Genomic DNA, 17,391 nt, shown 5'->3' on the forward strand with positions numbered 1-17,391 from the left:
TATTAAAGTTATAGATATTATCTAAAAGTACTCTATACTTCTTAATTGTCTCTTATATAAGCTTTAATTATATATTAATAATATTTAGATCTTTCTATTATATTCTCTATAAATTCTTTATTTAATTAAATACTATTCTACGCTTATTTAAATATATAATAAATTACTTTAGCTAGTTTCTATTTAAAGACTTACTATCTTATATATATAAGAGTTTCTCTACTATATCTTCTACTTTATAAAGTTAAGAAATAACTTCTTATAAGTCTAGATTAAGAATATAGTATATAATTATTTACTCTTTAGCTTTAGTTAGGTTTTAGTATTTTAGCTATATATTAAGTTAAAATATAATTTCTTAAAGCTACTTAGAGATTTACGAATATTATATATTATAGGCTACTATAGTATACTAAATACTCTTAAACTAATCTAATATAATAGGCCTAAATAGTAAGAGTAATTTAGCCTTCTTACTAAATTAATATTCTATTTTATTATTAAGATATTATTATTTATACGTTATATTCGCGATACTAAGAAAAAGTAGCTCTCTTAATAAAGTAGCTCTCTTAATAGTAGAATACGTTATACTTCTTAACAGTCTCTTATATAAGTTTAAACTATACTTTAATAATCTTTAGATTCCCTTACTAAATTCTCTAATAATCTTTTACTTAATTAAATATTATTTTAAGCTTATTTATATATAATATAAACTACTTTATTTAGTTTTTATCTAAAGACTAATTATCTTATATATATAGTAGTTTCTTTACTATATCTACTATTTAATATAGTTAGAGAGTAAATATTTATAAGTCTAAATTAATAATATATTATATAATAGTTAACTTTTAAATTAAGTTAGCTTTTGGTAATTTAGCTATATTATAAGTTAAAAGGTAATTTCTTAAAGCTACTAAAAGATCTACTAATAATAGACGTTATAGACTATAGTAGCGTATTAAATACTTTTAAATTAGCCTATATAATAAGCCTAAATAGCTAAACTAAGTCTATCTTCTTACTAAGTAGAATATTATATTCTATTATTAAGGCATTATTTATTATATATAAAGTTTACGATGCTAAGAAAAAGTAGTATACTTAGTAGAGTAGTACTCTTAGTAGTAGAACACGTTATATAGTAAATAGTATTATAGATAGTATAGTTAAGTTAGATATAATCCCTATATACGCTAAGTAGAATTAGAGAATATTACGAATATTAGATTATATAAAGAATAATATCTTATTCTACTAAATACTAAGATTAATTATAGTATTATGTAAGAAGTATCAAAACGTTATTTTGGTAGGAAGACTACGTAGCTTAGTGCAGTGCGGCGCTTAGTGGTGAAACACGTCATAGTACATTATTAAAAGATAACAAAAATATAAAGTAGATAGAGAGGATAAGGTGGATAGGAATATACTTCCTTAGGTTTTAAATGATATTATTTCCGTCGGCAGTCGGCTATTTTACTCCACCTTTAAATTTAGTCAGACCTTCATAGGTTGTGGATGGCCCTTAGTATCACTAGCAAACATTTCTTCATTGTAATTCGCGCATCTCTTTACCCTAATCGAATTGTACCTAGGTCGTTAGCTGTTTTTACACAATACGTACATTGACAAGTCTTGAAATCCCACTGTTAAAGCACAAGCCACGAATTTTACATAATTTATCATAACTGTGCACCTGCAAATGCGCCTCTACATGCTGCATGGACGGTTAAGTACTGATTGTGTTGTGGATGCATGAGCAATCAGGCTCTACGAGAACGGGTGTGTAGCACCCCTTGATGAGGATTTCCACGGGATCGATTGTGGCATCTTTTTCTTCTGGAAAGAGGATGTATGGCCGATGAGGGTTCATAGAATTGATAAGCACTCAGGCAACCACTCAACTGCAATCCAATATGAGGGGTCAAGAGGCTGGTTGCAGTTGTGAGATCCGAATCTTGACATGAGAGATGTATATCAACGGCAATTGCAAGAAAGAGCAATTCGCACTATGGAGTTGTGAGGCAATGACGCGAGGATTAGAGAGTTGTGCTGCTCGAATCCGCGGCGACACTTCAACAGCTGTGGCCGGACTACAGCTTAGTCATGGACGATAGATCCGGTAGAATTGATGGTTTACGATTTGGCAGTATGGTACACGGGTGATCGCTTGATTTCTCACATCGCCACTGAGAATTAGCGAGCCATCGGCTTATACTCTTCTAGGATATATAGAGGGAGATTCCCGAGTAAGTCAATACCAAGACATCCTAAATCCTTTTAAATAGGCCCGGAACCATGGAAATGCAGCAATGGATACTTCGCAGCGCCGGCAATCAATTCTTGCGGAGATCACATGAAGTTGAGAACTCGGATGCTTTGGCGCTCGATCTCCTTACCATCTCCGCAACCGACCAACAAGAACCGAGGCTCACTTTAGTTGATGTGTGAACCGTATTTTCGATAAAAAGGCTATCAGACGCTATCTTTACAAGGAATTGGCTACAAAGAAGCCTTAACTTAACCAGCAGCATGTTTGACTAAAAAAGACGCAACTGTGTTCACTGTTCAGCCATATATGTATAGAAACCCCTCTGCTCAGTACTATGCAAATATCTCAATCATCCCGTTGGTTCCAGTGTAGATAAAGATACAGGTTCTGGTGAATGTGTTGTCGCAAGCAGCGAATGAATTTGGAGTTGTTTGATGCACGATTTTCGCCTCTGGTCCGTCATCTCTAGTGAATACAACATGAATTTTAGTTTGAGAAGACATATGCGCCCTAGGCGCTTCTTTGCTAGGCGAGAAGCCAAGACAATTCTCACAAGATCACTCTTAGGGTTTGATATCAATATGCCTCCAGATGGACTGATGAAGAAGCCTGTACGGCTGCTCTATCACAGGTGTTGTAATTCAGAACTAAGTAAGAAGATTGTGTTGGAAAGAGTAACGGTTTGAGACTATGGAAGCATCGATGTTTGTGATCCAGACTAAGTGGCGAATTACGCGAAAGACATGTTATGCGCATATGTACAGTGTATTAGCACGTCTGATTTAGACATTTCGTTCCCATTCGACTCTGTTTTGACTATCGGAGAGATTTTGGCTTTACGTGGATCGGCGAAGCCAAGCCACCTTTCTACGTAATATCCACACCATCACAATATTATACAAAATGCAACCTGGATAAGGTCAACGAGCCAACTCTACATGTCCTATTCCGAAGTTCATATTCAATGAAACACCACCAGTTGTGTTGTAGCAGCAATAAAAACTTCAAGCAGGCTTTAGGTTTTCGGTGCTAGACGACTTTATCTCCGACTTCATCGGTCGACCGAGAGCCTGGCACAGTTGATAGGACACTCTGAGCGACCTCGTGCCGGCGTTAAGTACACAAGAAAAGAGCCCGATCTACGGCCGGTCAAACTTAAACGGACCAATGTTACACCTATGGAATAAGTATTAGAAATCATCATTGCTGATAAACTTGAAATACGCACATCTATCTGAACCACGTTTCACGGGGCGTCTTCTGTATCCTATTCCCACTATTATATACCGCCGAACTCCTTGTCAGTGCATCGATCGTCATATTCACAGTAGTTGCAGTGGCCGGCGGAACCAGCGGTCTCGGTCGTGCCATCATTGACGCCCTGAAGTCAGATGGAAGTTACGAAGTCCTTGTTCTGAGCCGAAGGGTATCTTTGTTTTACCATTCCTTTTGATCTCTGGCCTCATCTCCCATGCTTACCCAGGTTCGGGTATACAGGAAAATCTAAAATTCGAAGAGGATAACAAGATTCGCGTTCTCAATGCCAACAACTACTCCGATGTAGACCAGCTCCAGACTTTGCTTGACCGAAACGGAATTCAAGCAGTGATTTCAATCTTCAGTGGACCCTTGGGTTCCCCAGGAGAGCCGAAGCTTATTGAAGCTGCTGAACATTCGAGTACGACGAAGAGATTCATACCTAGCTTATTCAGCGGCTTGCCCTTCACTGACGAGTAAGTCCAATATCTTTCGCGCTAGTTCTCATTCGCGTTGTATCTGATTGTTTGTCAACCAGACACTCTAATAACCCTTTCCTCGCCTCACACGTAGCAGGTTACACAAGAATAGCCGAAGCACTGGGCTAAACCTCTCTAGAATTTGCAGTGATCCACCCAGGCATTTTCATGGACTATTACGTTCCACTGCCCACACACGTGGCAGTTCTGCCAATCACGGTCTCCCTGTCCGCTAAATATGCTGCGATCCCAGGCTCTGGGAATGTTCCAGTGTCGTTTAGACATACTTCCTCAACCGGCAAATACCCGTCGCGTCTTTTGGCCAAACCGCCAGGGACATGGCAGAAACGGTACTTCATTTTGGAGGACAATCGAACTTGGAATGTGGTTGTTGCATTAGCAGAGAAACATATGCGAGTCAAATTTGAAGTCGTATATGATAGTTTAGAAAAGACGAATATGGGGGAAATAAGTCAAATCCCCGGGATAGAGGTTCTTTACGAGTCTTTCGGGGGTGGGGGAGAAGCGAGAAGGTTCATGATGGGGTGGTTGGCGGGATATGCTCAATGGATGGAGAAAGGACATTTCTGGTATCAGCAGGGGCCGCTTTTAAGTAAGGAATTTAACGATGTAATTGAAAAGCTAACTTTTAAGAAGGTGTGGGAGATAGCGGGAAATGGTAATATAGCTAAAGGCTCATACTAGCGCTTAGAGAAAATCTACCTTTAGCTATAAATTATTATCTCTATACTAACATACCTACTAGAAAGTTTTGTATTGCGAGCAACGTGACCGAACCCTTGGGACGGAGAAGCGCCTTGAGGAGTTTGGTTTGTTAGACTGGACGAAGTATAAAAGTCCTCTGGCGAGCGATCGTAACGTACAGTTCAATGTGTAATTACATTTCCCAAGTCTTGGCGTGAAAACAACGTACCAAAAAAAGGATGCATTGAACTTAAGTACAGAAAATAACAACTTGGCACAAGGGTGAAAGCAAAGTGGTTATAGTAGCAAAGGACACACACAGTATGTATCATTCCGGAGACACCATTGCTCATTAAAGTGAGCTGCAGAATACCTAACATACACATCTCCCCCCCCCCCTTGGGCTCAACTATCCTGCGTCTTCTGCAGGATAACGTTGATCATCTCATTCCCCAGCTTAGTTGCCTCAGGAAACCTGGGCTCAAAGTATTTCTGAATCTGCTCAAACTTATCCCTGTAGCCATCAAAGTTGCCTAGGGTAACACGCGAGCTCCAATCTCTGGCTGCGAAAGTAAATTCAAGGTCATCGGCGCGGAACGTGTTGTCGTCAATAGCGGTCTCAATAGCTTCTCCGAGTAGAGCAGGGTTGCAGAAGAGATACTCGGTGATGCCGAGCCACATGCGCGAGGGCTAAAAAAAGCAATAGTCAGCGAATTAACGAAATTCCATGTATGTTTTGTCGAGTTTCGGGAAAAAAAGGCAGATTCTTACCGGCGTTGAGCAAATCATGTGGTCATAGGGTACTATACCCAGCTTCCACCAACAGTCTACCATGGCGAGCAAGCTTAGGTGGTTGTTTTTCAGCTTCTTTTCTGGAATTGTGCCCAAGGCGAACTGGTCAAGCAGGTCGTCCCGGAGCAATAGCTTCTTGCCGCTTGCATTGTCGCCAAATACAGCTTTACGCGCCGTATGCACACGTTCGCGTAGTTCATCCCGCTGCCCAGCGAGCATAAGCTTGAATAGTTCAGTGACTGATTCGGCATACTGCTTGATCTGCCTCTTGGCGTCCGGATTGAGAATTGCCAGTCCAGCATAGACGTGCCACTTGTTGGAATAGATGCGAAGAGTGATGTTCATCTTGACATTTTCAATACCGCCAACGTAACGGGAGCTGTCCCACGGGTACTGGTTGTTGGCATACCATGCGCCACCCATACTCAAAAAAGCGGCGTGTGTTACTGCTTGCGTGTCCGCTGTGATGCGATCGTGTTGCTCAGCACTAAGATAGACGTGCTTGGAGCCAAGGCAGGACATGATATTCTCCACAAAAGCAAATTCATCATCCGAGGCGCGGTACTTGATTAACACCAACGGTTGGCCTTTCGGATCTATACCAGGCCCGTGGAGGGAGTGCACGGAGACGATGCTGACATCCTTGGGAAGGTGCTTGTTAAAAGCATCCATTTCTGGGGTCTTGCATGACGTTTGCCCGCCAACTATGGCGCCAACCTTGGTAGCTATACGCAAGACAGGTCAGTTTCGGACAATGCCAGTGGCAGGAGCATCGGCATACAAGGACCAAAGGCCTTCACGACCGCATCGATATTCTTAGCCTCAACGCTGTAAATGATGTAGTCGCTGCACCGAGACACGAGATGACCGTTTTGCATGATTTCCACTCTGGGCTGGCACAGTCTCAGCATGAGTTCATTGATCAAGTTTATATAAAAGTGCTATCCTACAAAGTCCTTGAACTCTTCTACTAATGAATCAAACTTATCCGGGAGGTCGCAAGCGTGGACCCTTGAGAGGGATCGTATTAGCAAAGCTGATCATGGCAGTAATCTGTGAGCAACTGGTTAGCAAAGGTCGCGTGACAAGTATGAACTAAGCGGATTGGAGTTGGTGTAGTTCAGAGTTGTATAAAGTTAGGTAGCGAGAATTCACATCATGGACGACGCCGTGGCCAGATGCTGAAAGCCAAGACGGCAACAGCGCGGACACGACGCCGTACTCGAGCCAAATGCACTCACGGTCATCATAACAGGGGAGAAGGAGAGTAAAAGAGGTCATGACTTACCAATTGCAAAACTAGTCGAGATAGGACTATGGTACGAGCGAATGCACTCACTTCCATCCAGCGCTGCTTAGGCGTCGAGCATACATCTTGCCCATGTCGCCCATGCCAATGAGGCCAACACTCTTGCCGTCTCGCATGGTTGCAGTGGTATCGCACGCTCCGGTGCGTGAATTTGGTGTTGGCGATCAGCCCATAACGAAAAGTAGAGGCAAGAACTGCAGGCGTCTCACGGCTGATGGAGAAAAGTTATGTCGGGGTCTTGGCGCGCTAACAGCGGCGTTACGTTCCTCCGCACACAAGCGATTTCCACCCACCAGAAAGTTCGTCTTTGCAGTCGCCGACAGTATCACGAATCCGCCAGTCACGCCCAGATCGTAATTACCGCCAACATGCCTCCCAAGCAGAAGGTTGCACGCGCTCCCCAGGAGAACATCCAGCTCGGACCCCAGGTCCGCGAGGTTCGTCGTCGCGAGACAATTGGAAACAACCGCATAAATTGACCATCTTGTAGGGTGAGCTCGTCTTCGGTGTTGCCCGTATCTTTGCCTCATTCAACGACACCTTTGTCCACATCACCGATCTGTCTGGCCGCGAAACCATCTCCCGTGTCACCGGTGTAAGTGCGCCCAGACGCGCTCACTCACTATATGCGACAGTCGCTGATCAGTACAACAGGGCATGAAGGTCAAGGCCGACCGTGACGAGAGCTCTCCCTACGCCGCCATGTTGGCAGCCCAGGATGTCGCCGCTCGCTGCAAGGGTAAGTCGGGCACATCCAGAAGTTTCTTTTGCACGAGCTAATATATGCAGAACTCGGAATCACCGCTCTCCACGTCAAGATCCGAGCTACTGGTGGTAACGGCACCAAGACCCCCGGCCCCGGTGCCCAGTCCGCTCTCCGCGCTCTTGCCCGTGCCGGCATGCGCATTGGACGTATTGAGGATGTCACCCCTACCCCATCCGACTCCACCAGGAGAAAGGGTGGTCGCCGTGGTCGTCGTCTCTGAGCGTATGCGCGCAAGTGGCTCTCAGTGGTGGAATATGGCATGGCATGGTTTGCACGATTTATGGTTTCATGACCACAATAAAGTCGCGGGGAACGGCGAATCTGCCTGGTCTCCATGTTGAACTTGGCTTCTCGTGTGAGAGATAGTCGAGCTAAATCAACAGAATCCTTTTTAGTTTGAAAAGGCTTCCCGACAATGAAGTGCTATTGCTGTGTTGATCAAAAAAAGGTGTTCATTTATACATTACGATTACGACTTGTACTTGTATACCGTGATAGGCAACATTAGATGTCGACGACTTGGACGGAGTTGGCCAGACGCCCTGTGTTTCCATGCATCTGGGCTGCGTTGATCATGATAGTATTAGGGCTTTGGCCTCCCCACACACGATCCCATAGCAGTTCCCTGATACCGCGGTATATAACCCTTACCACATTCAACCATAGGGTTGGGTTTAGTAGCCCACGAGTCCATTTGGACTGGATCGATAGCCCTTGCACATAGGCATCATGTGCTTTATCCCACCAGACGACTGTCTGACCAGCTCCCCAGTGTACGTGACCAAAGACGTGTAGAGCAGGCTTCACACGTTGAACCTCGGCCAGCAGGTGCTCGCAGCCTAAGCCCACTGGCAACGAAAGGTCGCGGTAGAATCTCGGAGGTGTATGCGTAATCAGAATATCTATGTCTTCAGGCACAGTCTCCGACCAAGCATCTTGGCCCCGCTCGTACTGGAACGCGTGAACGTTCATGGGGCCACAGGCGGGTATTTGCGGCGCGCCATATATACGTATGCGTCTCTGGCACTGGTCCGCAGCCAGCAACGGCGTGTTCACACTGGTTGCAGCAGTAGCATCGTCGCCGTGTACAGGCTGGACCTTGATCGTGAGACTGACGCGTCGGTGCTGCAAGTAATGCACTCTCTTCCAGTTCAACGCGCCTCGCCGCTGCTCTTCCGACAGCGAAGCCCTCACCCTCGGATCGAGAAACGTGTCACGGCTTCCACTAATCACTACGATTTCCTGGTGCGGCAGCGCACTCAACCAATCAATCTGCTTTTGTATCTCTGCCACACTCCCGTCGTTGGTCATGTCACCAGCGTGGATGAGCACGTCGCCATCGGGGACGTTGTCGGGGATTTGACTGTGCGTATCCGATATGCAAACAACACGTATGGGGAGTTCATGAAGAGGCTTGGGTGTCGAGTGTAGGTGGCTGAGGAACTGGTAGGTGTGGTGGAGCAGGAGCTTGACAGGTGCTTGGAACGAGAGGGCGGCTAAGGATGCTGGGTCGAATTCAGAGGGTGGACGGTACCAGGGGTTCATATGCTCGAGAAGCATTGCCGAGGGTGCGTGCTATCGCTTTTGTGGCGGGTAGGTCTCGTCGGAAAGCGTACTGTGTTGTTGTAATAAACATATGTATAGCAGAGCGCCTAAAGTCTATATTCCCTGGTCTAGTCTGCTAAGATTGGATACTCAGAACTCAGTCTATTTATAGAAATATTCGACGATGTAATATGTACTTCACAATAATATTAAATTTGCAATACGTTTAGAATTACTTATGTTTATAACAACGATAGAGGTAGGGGTTGACTTGAGATTCTCAAGGAATTGATGGGATACTATAGAGTTTCCAGCAACCTCCCACGGCTGTATATGTTTTGGAGCGGTAGAAATCACATGGCCGGAATTTGGTACAACCATGTACGCATCAGCTGTGCAAAACAGCAGTTGTGAGGATCAAGAATGCAATAGAGCTAATTCATGTCTGGGTCCTCATTTGCTCAACAGCTCGAACAAACCACAACAATCGAATCCCGGGTATCAGAAACAAAGTTGAAAATAATCATTTCCGCCAACCACGCATCCAGTCAAACCCCTTCCCCACAAAAACGTTTACTTCTTTTCCGGGCTTGCTCCACTTTCAAACTCGCACGACTCCCCGATATCGCAAATGCCAAAGCCGCCTCTACCGTGTTCAATACCCTTCCATTCACATGCCTCCTTGAGCTCTTTTGGCGGCGCCATGACCTCCTCCTCTGTCAAGACCCAGGTTCCCCAGTGCATGCCTAGCGCTCTTTTACAGCGAGTGTCAATGAAGATGTTGACTGCGTCTTTGGGATTCGCATGGACGTTGCTAAACGCCCAGCGGGGTTCGTATGCGCCAATGGGAATGAGGCCAAGATCGAAGGGGCCTCTGTGTTTACCAATTTGCGCAAAGGCCGGGCAAGTAGGGAGGTGCGAGTATGCGGCCGAGTAGTCGTCTTCTGTTGCAGGTATACCTTTGGGAACGGTTCGGTAGCCAGTGTCACTAAGAGAGAAAAGATTTGCTCGTCAGTAAATCGGATTGTTTGAGCGGACGGAGAAAAGGGCACACAAGGTGGGGGAGTAGAACGTACCCGGCGAAATATACTTTTGAACCACCAGACTCAACGCTCCAGCTTGCCCAGAGGGTCTTGCACTTGTCAAAGGGACCTCTGGCACTGACATGCTGACAAGGCAGTGCTCCTATGGTCGCGGTGATGACGCCATTACCGCTCACCTTCTTGTCCACCTCTGTATTTCCACTCGGAACAACAGATACAGCGTCGTTCTTTTCTTGCAATTGCAAGTCTCTGCTCTCCCACCAGTCCAGCTCGGTCACTTTGGTCACACCGCTCTTAAGAAACCACTCTTTGTTACCCAAGGGCGCAAAATAGTGTGCCTCGGGAAACTTTTTGTGCAGCCGCTGGATGGTCGGGTAACTAAGGTGATCGTAGTGATTGTGACTGATAACGACGGCGTCTACAACGGGTAGATCTTCTATCTCGCAAGGAGGAGGCGTGAAACGCTTTAGACTCTTGATGTTGACGGGCGCGCAGCAGTCTTCAAAGACGGGATCAAAAAGTACGCGAAGTCCACTGGGGAACTCAACGTAATAGCATGCATGGCCGAGCCATGTTGCGCGTAATTTGGATGTTTCGCGAGTGGGAAGGAAAGACGCAGTGTGAACGGGAACAGTGGGTGGCGTGGTGTCTGGGACGTTTACTTGACCAGTGATTTTGCGCCTGGATGGGTATGTCAGATTATGATTTCTGCATAGACGTTTATTTGTAAAGAAGCGTGAGTAGCGAGGAAACGGGAGCCCTTACCAACCCAGGCCCGTGAGCAATTGCCATGGAGTAGCATCGACATAGCTGTCCCAGGGATTGGTAAACCCCTTGCCGTTCTTCAAGTGATGTCTCTTATCTGCTGCGTCCTCGGGCGTAGCAGCAATCTGCGCTGGGTTGCTCACTGCAGCATACAGCCCTGCACCGATAGTTGCGCCTCCGATTGAACTCATCTTGATTGTCGTACTAAACTGCGGTGTTTGCAAGAAACACTGGTAGCGGCGAGCTTTGTGTTGATACTGTGTAAGTCGCGCTTCATTCAGCTGGAGCCTCAAGCGACGAGAAAAAAGCGAAACCAGGGAAGGCATTGCATATATATGTAGGTGTAGTTATACAGCGTTAGGCTCGGTCTCACCAACTGCTGCAGCTGTGGCTGGCTGTGCACACACACACACAAAGGCTCAGACACGCGCGTCTTCTTACAGGCGGACGAAGAAGATTAGACCCCACGGTCTTCTGGTCCTCCAGAGTTGGCGGTAAGACTGCAGATGAGTCTCAAGTGGGCAAGAATCGCGGCATAACGGAGTTAACATGGTTGACGTAGTGAGATAACCGAGCCATGCATGTGGCTAGCGTTGCGCAGCACTTTGCTATAGACCCACCCAATCCACTCGCCGTTTTCTCTCGCCATCAACAGGGAATCCGTGTTCGGACAAATTTGCCATGGGGTTGTGCGATCTCTTGTTCACTGTCTTCAGCTCGAATCGAGGGACTGACTGGTCAGGGTTCGTGTGTTGGTCAGCCTCGTGCATAGCGCGCTTCTGCCTATCCGCGGGGAATTTCGGGTAGTAGTTCGTCCGTCCATGCAGACTTGTCAGCATATGGAGAGACACGCGCCTCTAATTAATACTTGCCCTTCGGGTTCTGTCCTCTTTAGGTGGTGCTGAGGTCAGCCATGGGGTTTTGGCGCATACACAATCAATCCAAGATCTGTATGTCACGCCCATGGGCAAAGCGGCTATCGCGCCAGCATAAAGCGTTGTAGCACCAACCCTGCTATTTCTTACACTTCACTCTCATACTATGACTGAGAATCTACATACAGCCATGAACACACGCTCTGCACATGGTATACCGAGATAGAAACAACTCAGATTGAATTGCATACACTGGACCAGTCTTCTAATTTACGAGAAGAAGCCGCTATCTTCTGATACTCTGTTCTGCCAACCAACAGAGGCCTATGAAGCCCAACTCATACCCTCACACTCCCAAACCACCTAATTATACACAGCAAAGAGAAAACACTCCATCACTACCCATATTCGGAACCTGAGAAGAGTCATGTTTTCCTTATACGACTTCGTCGCTTTTCTAGGGTTTTTTTTTCGCATTCTGTTGTGTCCCGGGATATCAGGATCTTTCAATGTATAACAGTAGTACACTAAAGAAAGAAAGGGGAAAAAGCAAGAAAAAAGCCAAAAATAACACTTCCTCCGTTTGCCTAAAGTGGTGCATAGGCTGGGAAAAGCCCGTAAAAAAAAGCGAGAGGTATTTTGTTCCCACCGCCCCGAAAAGAATAAAGCGAATTCCTTATCGCCGATCTTGTGCCATTAATTACAACCCGACTACAGCGGAAGGCGACAATGAAAAAAAGAAAAAACATTCATGAACGTGATAAGCAGCACTCCAGCAATGACAGATAAGTTGGTAGCCGCCAACGTATGGAGTGCGAGGAGTGACTTGACGCCCTGGAAGCGCCAGCCTGCCCCCGAAGAAGAAACAACCATGAACCAATGGATAAAGAAGCCCCCCGTGCATATTCTTGGAGGAAGCGCTGAGGAAATGAACAATCGTAAAAGTGCAAAATGGCACCCCCAGGTGGTAAAACATTAACGCCGAGAACCCACAATTTCGCTGACATGCTCCTATCAGACCATGGACAAACCAAAGTCTAAAACGTAATACCCATGATAACAAAGAGCGAAAGGAGAAAGAAAAAACAAAGGGGGGACGACAATTGTGAAATCTATCGTGCAAAATAATTGCAAGCCTGATGCGTTTTCGTAAGATCCGGAGTGGCGCCAATATGTGTGCAAATAGCTTAGGGAATAAGGCGGTTGCGCCGTAGGAGGGTCCGGTAGTCTAGGCTTGAAGGAATCGAAGCGAACAAATGAATCCAGTGGCCGGGACTGGATGATCGGGGTGGAGGCTTCGGTAAGCCGGGGTACTTTGTGTAAATGAGCAGAAACTTTTTGAACAAAGGAAGCGCTGAAATAGGACGACGAATGTGTATCCATGGAAAGTCAACAAGACTGCGTCGCGATAATGTCCAGCTCATCGAGGACAGCTTTAGACAGCGACAGCCTGGGGGCCATAGCCGGGAGCCATGAAGTATGGCGGATGTCTTTGGATACAGTACGCACATCCACAACTCAGGCCATGCTGGTTCCATGCAGAAGGCGTATACTGTGAGTAGGCTGCTGGACCATAGTTGGACGACTGTTGGGACGCCTGTACAGGGGCGGGCTGAGAGAAGGGTGGGAATCCGAACATGGTGCGACGCGAATATCCCTCAACGGGAGCCCAAGTGCCCGTTGCGCCATAGTACTCGGGAGTGGTGGGACCCGTGGTAGGTGCAGACGCAGGAGAATGTTCGCTTGCGGACCTCCATGGATCGTACTGGGAATAAGACGGAGGGTTGTAGTGTGCAGACTTGGGCGCATAGTCGTACGATGGAGTGTAAGCCTGCTGCATCGGCAGAGGAGGAAGCGGCTTGTTGGAGTTGAATGAGCGTCGGTGCATCGTAGTGTCAATGGGACTCAACTTGCTGGTACGGTCTGCGCGTGCAGCAGCGGTCTTTTGGTACTCCTTCCAGTGCTCTGACCAAGAGGTCCAGCCTTGTTGCTCCGCGGGGTCGCGATGAAGCTTGAACTTGATAGCGAGGAGCCATTCCAGCTCGAGCTCATTCAGCTCATGAACCTGAATGCCGCTGACCTCTGACCAAGAACGGTTGATGAAGGTGTTGTCATCCAAGAACTTGCTACCAAGCACCAGCGCAATGGTAAGCAGGCGGAACAAATGAGTATCCGTCTTTGGCTCGTGAGCCAGCATCGGCATCCTGTTGGACAAATAAAATATGCTGAGCAGGATGGTTGCCGAGGGAAGCCTCGTGGCACAAAGGACTTGATGTACCCATTTTCGAAAGGTGGAAGGCATCATTCGACCGGGAGTTATGAGGCGCAGGGCTGTGTCGCATACGAAATCGGTCATGACCTCCATGTCGTAGTCCAACTTGGCTGAGACGCCACCAACGGGCTTCTCTTCCTTAGCCTGTTGGCTTATGCGCTGGTTGTACTCGTGCAGTCGCTGCTGCTGCTGTTGCTGTTGCTGCATTGCTGCATCCGCCATCGAGTTTCCAGACTGCATGCGCATTGGAGGAAGAGTTGCGCCCATGGGATCGTAGAACGAGTTGGCTGGAGGGAGACTGGGGGGTGCAGTGCTTAGATAGGTGCCGGCCTGCGGGTACATGGGTGGCATGGCGATGGCCAGTTGGCCGTAGCGGTCTGCGAAGTCGTAACCATCATCTTGTTGGCGGATCGTAGGACCAGCATAAGCAGGCTGTTGCGGTGGGTATGATGCACCGCATGCAGAGTGATAGCTGGGCACGAACTCTGGCGGAGAGAGCCGAGGCATGTTATGCCGGGGGTAGAAGGAAGGCATGATGGTGTCGGACCGTCGCAGAGAGAAGACTGGCAGGGCTCCTGGCACTGTGTTAGTGAAGGCTTCTAGCAGCAACAAGCGAGGCGTGGCGCGTCGAATGGGGGATTGGCGCTGGAAAGATTTGTTGGCTGTGACGTACAGTCTTCTCGTTCGCGCCGCCTCTAGAGTAGCCTACGGACCCTCTAGCAAGATGTGCTCATTCAAGGAAAATTTGTCGCCTGCAAGGAGTGTTTGTTGTTGTGTGTTGAGGATGTTTGGCACTGCTTGTTGCGCGGCGCGTACGTGCGTACGTACGTGTGTGCGTGCGTGCGTGCAGGCGTCGAGCGGAAAAAGGGTAAGATGAGATGAAGGCGGCCAAGTATGCGTCGACAGATAGCGGGCAACTGGCGGTTGATCAAGAGCAAGCCGGGGCTAAGTCAATAGATCCGGCGATGCGTGGTCGGGAGGGCAGGACGACGTTGCTGGGGTCGGGGATGTTGTGGTGGATGGCGCAGAGGGAGCAGAGATTGAAACCGAGCCGGGCCCAATTACGCAGCGCAAGCCAAAACCAGAGGCGAAGATTGCACACCGGGCGTGTGTGTGAGAGGAAGAGGCAGGCGGCGAGGCGCTTGATGTCAGAGACTGCAGCCGGGATTTGTCTTCTCTGGGCCAGACAGACTTGTCGAGCCAAGAGTGGCAGTACAGTGATGGTTTGCAGTTGGGCTAGGCCTGGAGACAGAGCAAGCGTCGGGTCAAGTCGCTGAGCGGCTTGGGGGTGCCGTGACAGCCGAGATTGGATGCGCACGTCCGTTTGGCTGGGGTCACTGTGTTGCAACGAGCAACACCTGCGACGACGAGACGTGAGGAGATGGGAGGGGGTGGTCGACGAGGAGGAGGAGGATGAGGATGAGGAGGACGAGGGAGAGAGGAGGACGAGGGAGAGAGGAGGGAGGGAGAGATGGATGGATGGTGGAGGGGAGGGAGGGGGAGATGGGGGAAAGATGGGATGGGGCAGGGCAGGGCAGGGCAGAAAGCGGTGATGAGTGGGTGGTGTGTCGTCGAGGGCAGTTAGCGAGGCCTAGCAACCGCGAAGGGGCCTTGTACGTAGTAGGACGCCCGTCTCCATCCGAAGGGTGCGCCTGCAACAACGGTTCATTACATGTGTGTGTGCCCACTCATGTGCCATGAAAACTCTGCCACTTGGGGTTTAGTGGGTCATGTCTTCCCCTCCGTCCATGGCTTGCGGTGACTACCGCTCATGACTCCTGACGCAGGAGTGCTGCAGTGGTTGTGCACGCATTGGAGCGAGCGAATGCACCTCCAAGACCCCCCAGGCCAATGAACGCCGCCAGGGACCGCCGTCTGCGCCTGCGACCACAGCGAGCCACGTATCGCCCGCCTCTCCTCGTGCAATCCGGCCTCCCGCCCTCTTTTCGGCACGCCTGCAGTAGCGGGCTGACTGGGCCGCTGCGCCTGGAGAGGCCTGAGGAGGAGGACCAGCAATCCAAGCAGCGAACAGCCGCCGCCAGACGAGCGCGTGGCATTGCGACTGTGCTCGAGTGCCTTGTTGTTTAATATCTATCCAAAATTAGGGGGGGCCAGATTGGCGGCTGCATCAGCAAGAGCAGGAGCAACAGACACGAGCCGAAGGCCGTGGTTGCGGCACGCAGCAGCAGCCTGTGTGTCCTGGCGCTTTCTCTGCTTTGCTTTGGTGGTGGTGGTAGTGGTGGGTGGGCATCAAGACGCATAGCCCACGAATCGCAGCCTGATGGCGATATCCACCACCGTCACCTCGGGCCCGTTCGCCATGCGTGAAAAAAAAATTGTGCCGCCGCGGCCGTTGAGTTGCTGCCTCCCACGACAGGTGGCCCACGGAAGCGTCAGACGTTTAGGTAGGTGTCGGCGAGCGGGGGCCATGGGCTATGGGCTATGATTACAGTATACTACTACTACGTACATGGTGCAAGTAAAGGTAGCAGTGACAGCAGACGAGTACGGCGATGCGGAGCTGTGGTGCTGCGATCAGCGTGACCTTTGCACATCGATCCCCAAGCCCGAACACCACGGTGGCGGTGACAACGTCGGCGGCGAAAGCGGGCTGGGATGCAGATGGCATTGGCATGGGCAAGGGTGCGGCCGGTGGGTAGGCGTCATTAACCCTACAACACCTACCGCCTCCGCCCGCCTGCTCACCACTACCACGCACATGCTGTGCCATTGCAATCGTCACTCGGGCAGCGGGCTCGCAGCCCCCCCCCCAAGCGCTCGGCACATCGTTCTGGGCTCGGTGCAATTGCATAAGCAAGTGCCCACCCTGTCGTCTTGGGATGCATGTGAGTGTGTTCGAGGCCGGCCACCTGCTCCACCAGCACCTCCGACCGCCAGCCCCTATGCTGCCGGCCATTGGCTGGCCATTGGCTGCTGGCCGCTCCATTGCCTTGGTGACGCTCGCTGTTCGCCGCTCGCTGCTCACTGCTCGCCCATGGCACAGCAATGTGTGGCTTCAGGCACCACACGATTCGCTTGGGTCACACAGCGCGGCCACCCGGACCCCGTGGGCCATTGCCGCCGCCTGACGTGGCGTCAATTTGCATCTTGTTTGGAGCCATGTCGACGAGATTGCCCTCAATTTGACGCCGGCCGCTGGGTGCGGTGAGGGTGGGCAGCTAGAAGGAAAAAATCTCATGGAACATGCGGCAGCCCTTAGTCGATTGGCTAGCCAGCCTGTCACTCTCCTACTGGCCCTTTTCGGCCTAGCTCCGCGGCACCGGCACGTGAAAGAGAAAGAG

General features: G+C 49.0%; 8 protein-coding genes across 8 annotated transcripts; 3 read left to right on the forward strand and 5 right to left on the reverse strand.

Annotated features, from left to right (window-relative positions):
• Positions 1-2,760: 2,760 nt before the first annotated feature.
• On the forward strand, positions 2,761-4,809 carry COCMIDRAFT_32342 (uncharacterized protein; the record flags this gene model as incomplete). Its single annotated transcript, XM_007684960.1, has 6 exons — positions 2,761-2,932; positions 3,613-3,707; positions 3,800-4,014; positions 4,077-4,114; positions 4,157-4,696; positions 4,784-4,809. 6 exons carry the CDS (start codon positions 2,761-2,763, stop codon positions 4,807-4,809), a joined length of 1,086 nt encoding a protein of 361 aa, XP_007683150.1.
• A 318-nt stretch (positions 4,810-5,127) lies between these two features.
• COCMIDRAFT_32343 (uncharacterized protein) lies at positions 5,128-6,939 on the reverse strand (the record flags this gene model as incomplete). Its single annotated transcript, XM_007684961.1, has 5 exons — positions 5,128-5,412; positions 5,494-6,239; positions 6,296-6,407; positions 6,465-6,525; positions 6,854-6,939. The coding sequence occupies 5 exons, from the start codon at positions 6,937-6,939 to the stop codon at positions 5,128-5,130; spliced, it is 1,290 nt and encodes a 429-aa protein (XP_007683151.1).
• Positions 6,940-7,191: 252 nt separating this feature from the next.
• Positions 7,192-7,809, forward strand: COCMIDRAFT_32344 (uncharacterized protein; the record flags this gene model as incomplete). The annotated part of the gene is made up of 4 exons (XM_007684962.1): positions 7,192-7,260; positions 7,314-7,418; positions 7,478-7,562; positions 7,613-7,809. 4 exons carry the CDS (start codon positions 7,192-7,194, stop codon positions 7,807-7,809), a joined length of 456 nt encoding a protein of 151 aa, XP_007683152.1.
• A 284-nt stretch (positions 7,810-8,093) lies between these two features.
• COCMIDRAFT_82345 (uncharacterized protein) lies at positions 8,094-9,149 on the reverse strand (the record flags this gene model as incomplete). Its single annotated transcript, XM_007684990.1, has 1 exon — positions 8,094-9,149. One exon carries the CDS (start codon positions 9,147-9,149, stop codon positions 8,094-8,096), a length of 1,056 nt encoding a protein of 351 aa, XP_007683180.1.
• A 558-nt stretch (positions 9,150-9,707) lies between these two features.
• Positions 9,708-11,133, reverse strand: COCMIDRAFT_32346 (uncharacterized protein; the record flags this gene model as incomplete). Its single annotated transcript, XM_007684963.1, has 3 exons — positions 9,708-10,122; positions 10,211-10,858; positions 10,943-11,133. The coding sequence occupies 3 exons, from the start codon at positions 11,131-11,133 to the stop codon at positions 9,708-9,710; spliced, it is 1,254 nt and encodes a 417-aa protein (XP_007683153.1).
• Positions 11,134-12,595: 1,462 nt separating this feature from the next.
• On the forward strand, positions 12,596-12,865 carry COCMIDRAFT_976 (uncharacterized protein; the record flags this gene model as incomplete). The annotated part of the gene is made up of 2 exons (XM_007684920.1): positions 12,596-12,784; positions 12,836-12,865. 2 exons carry the CDS (start codon positions 12,596-12,598, stop codon positions 12,863-12,865), a joined length of 219 nt encoding a protein of 72 aa, XP_007683110.1.
• A 387-nt stretch (positions 12,866-13,252) lies between these two features.
• COCMIDRAFT_32347 (uncharacterized protein) lies at positions 13,253-14,623 on the reverse strand (the record flags this gene model as incomplete). Its single annotated transcript, XM_007684964.1, has 1 exon — positions 13,253-14,623. One exon carries the CDS (start codon positions 14,621-14,623, stop codon positions 13,253-13,255), a length of 1,371 nt encoding a protein of 456 aa, XP_007683154.1.
• A 1,716-nt stretch (positions 14,624-16,339) lies between these two features.
• COCMIDRAFT_22133 (uncharacterized protein) lies at positions 16,340-17,036 on the reverse strand (the record flags this gene model as incomplete). Its single annotated transcript, XM_007684944.1, has 2 exons — positions 16,340-16,522; positions 16,560-17,036. 2 exons carry the CDS (start codon positions 17,034-17,036, stop codon positions 16,340-16,342), a joined length of 660 nt encoding a protein of 219 aa, XP_007683134.1.
• Between the last annotated feature and the right edge of the window lie 355 nt (positions 17,037-17,391).

This window comes from Bipolaris oryzae, assembly GCF_000523455.1.
Source record: "Bipolaris oryzae ATCC 44560 unplaced genomic scaffold scaffold_6, whole genome shotgun sequence".
NCBI classification, from domain to species: domain Eukaryota; kingdom Fungi; phylum Ascomycota; class Dothideomycetes; order Pleosporales; family Pleosporaceae; genus Bipolaris; species Bipolaris oryzae.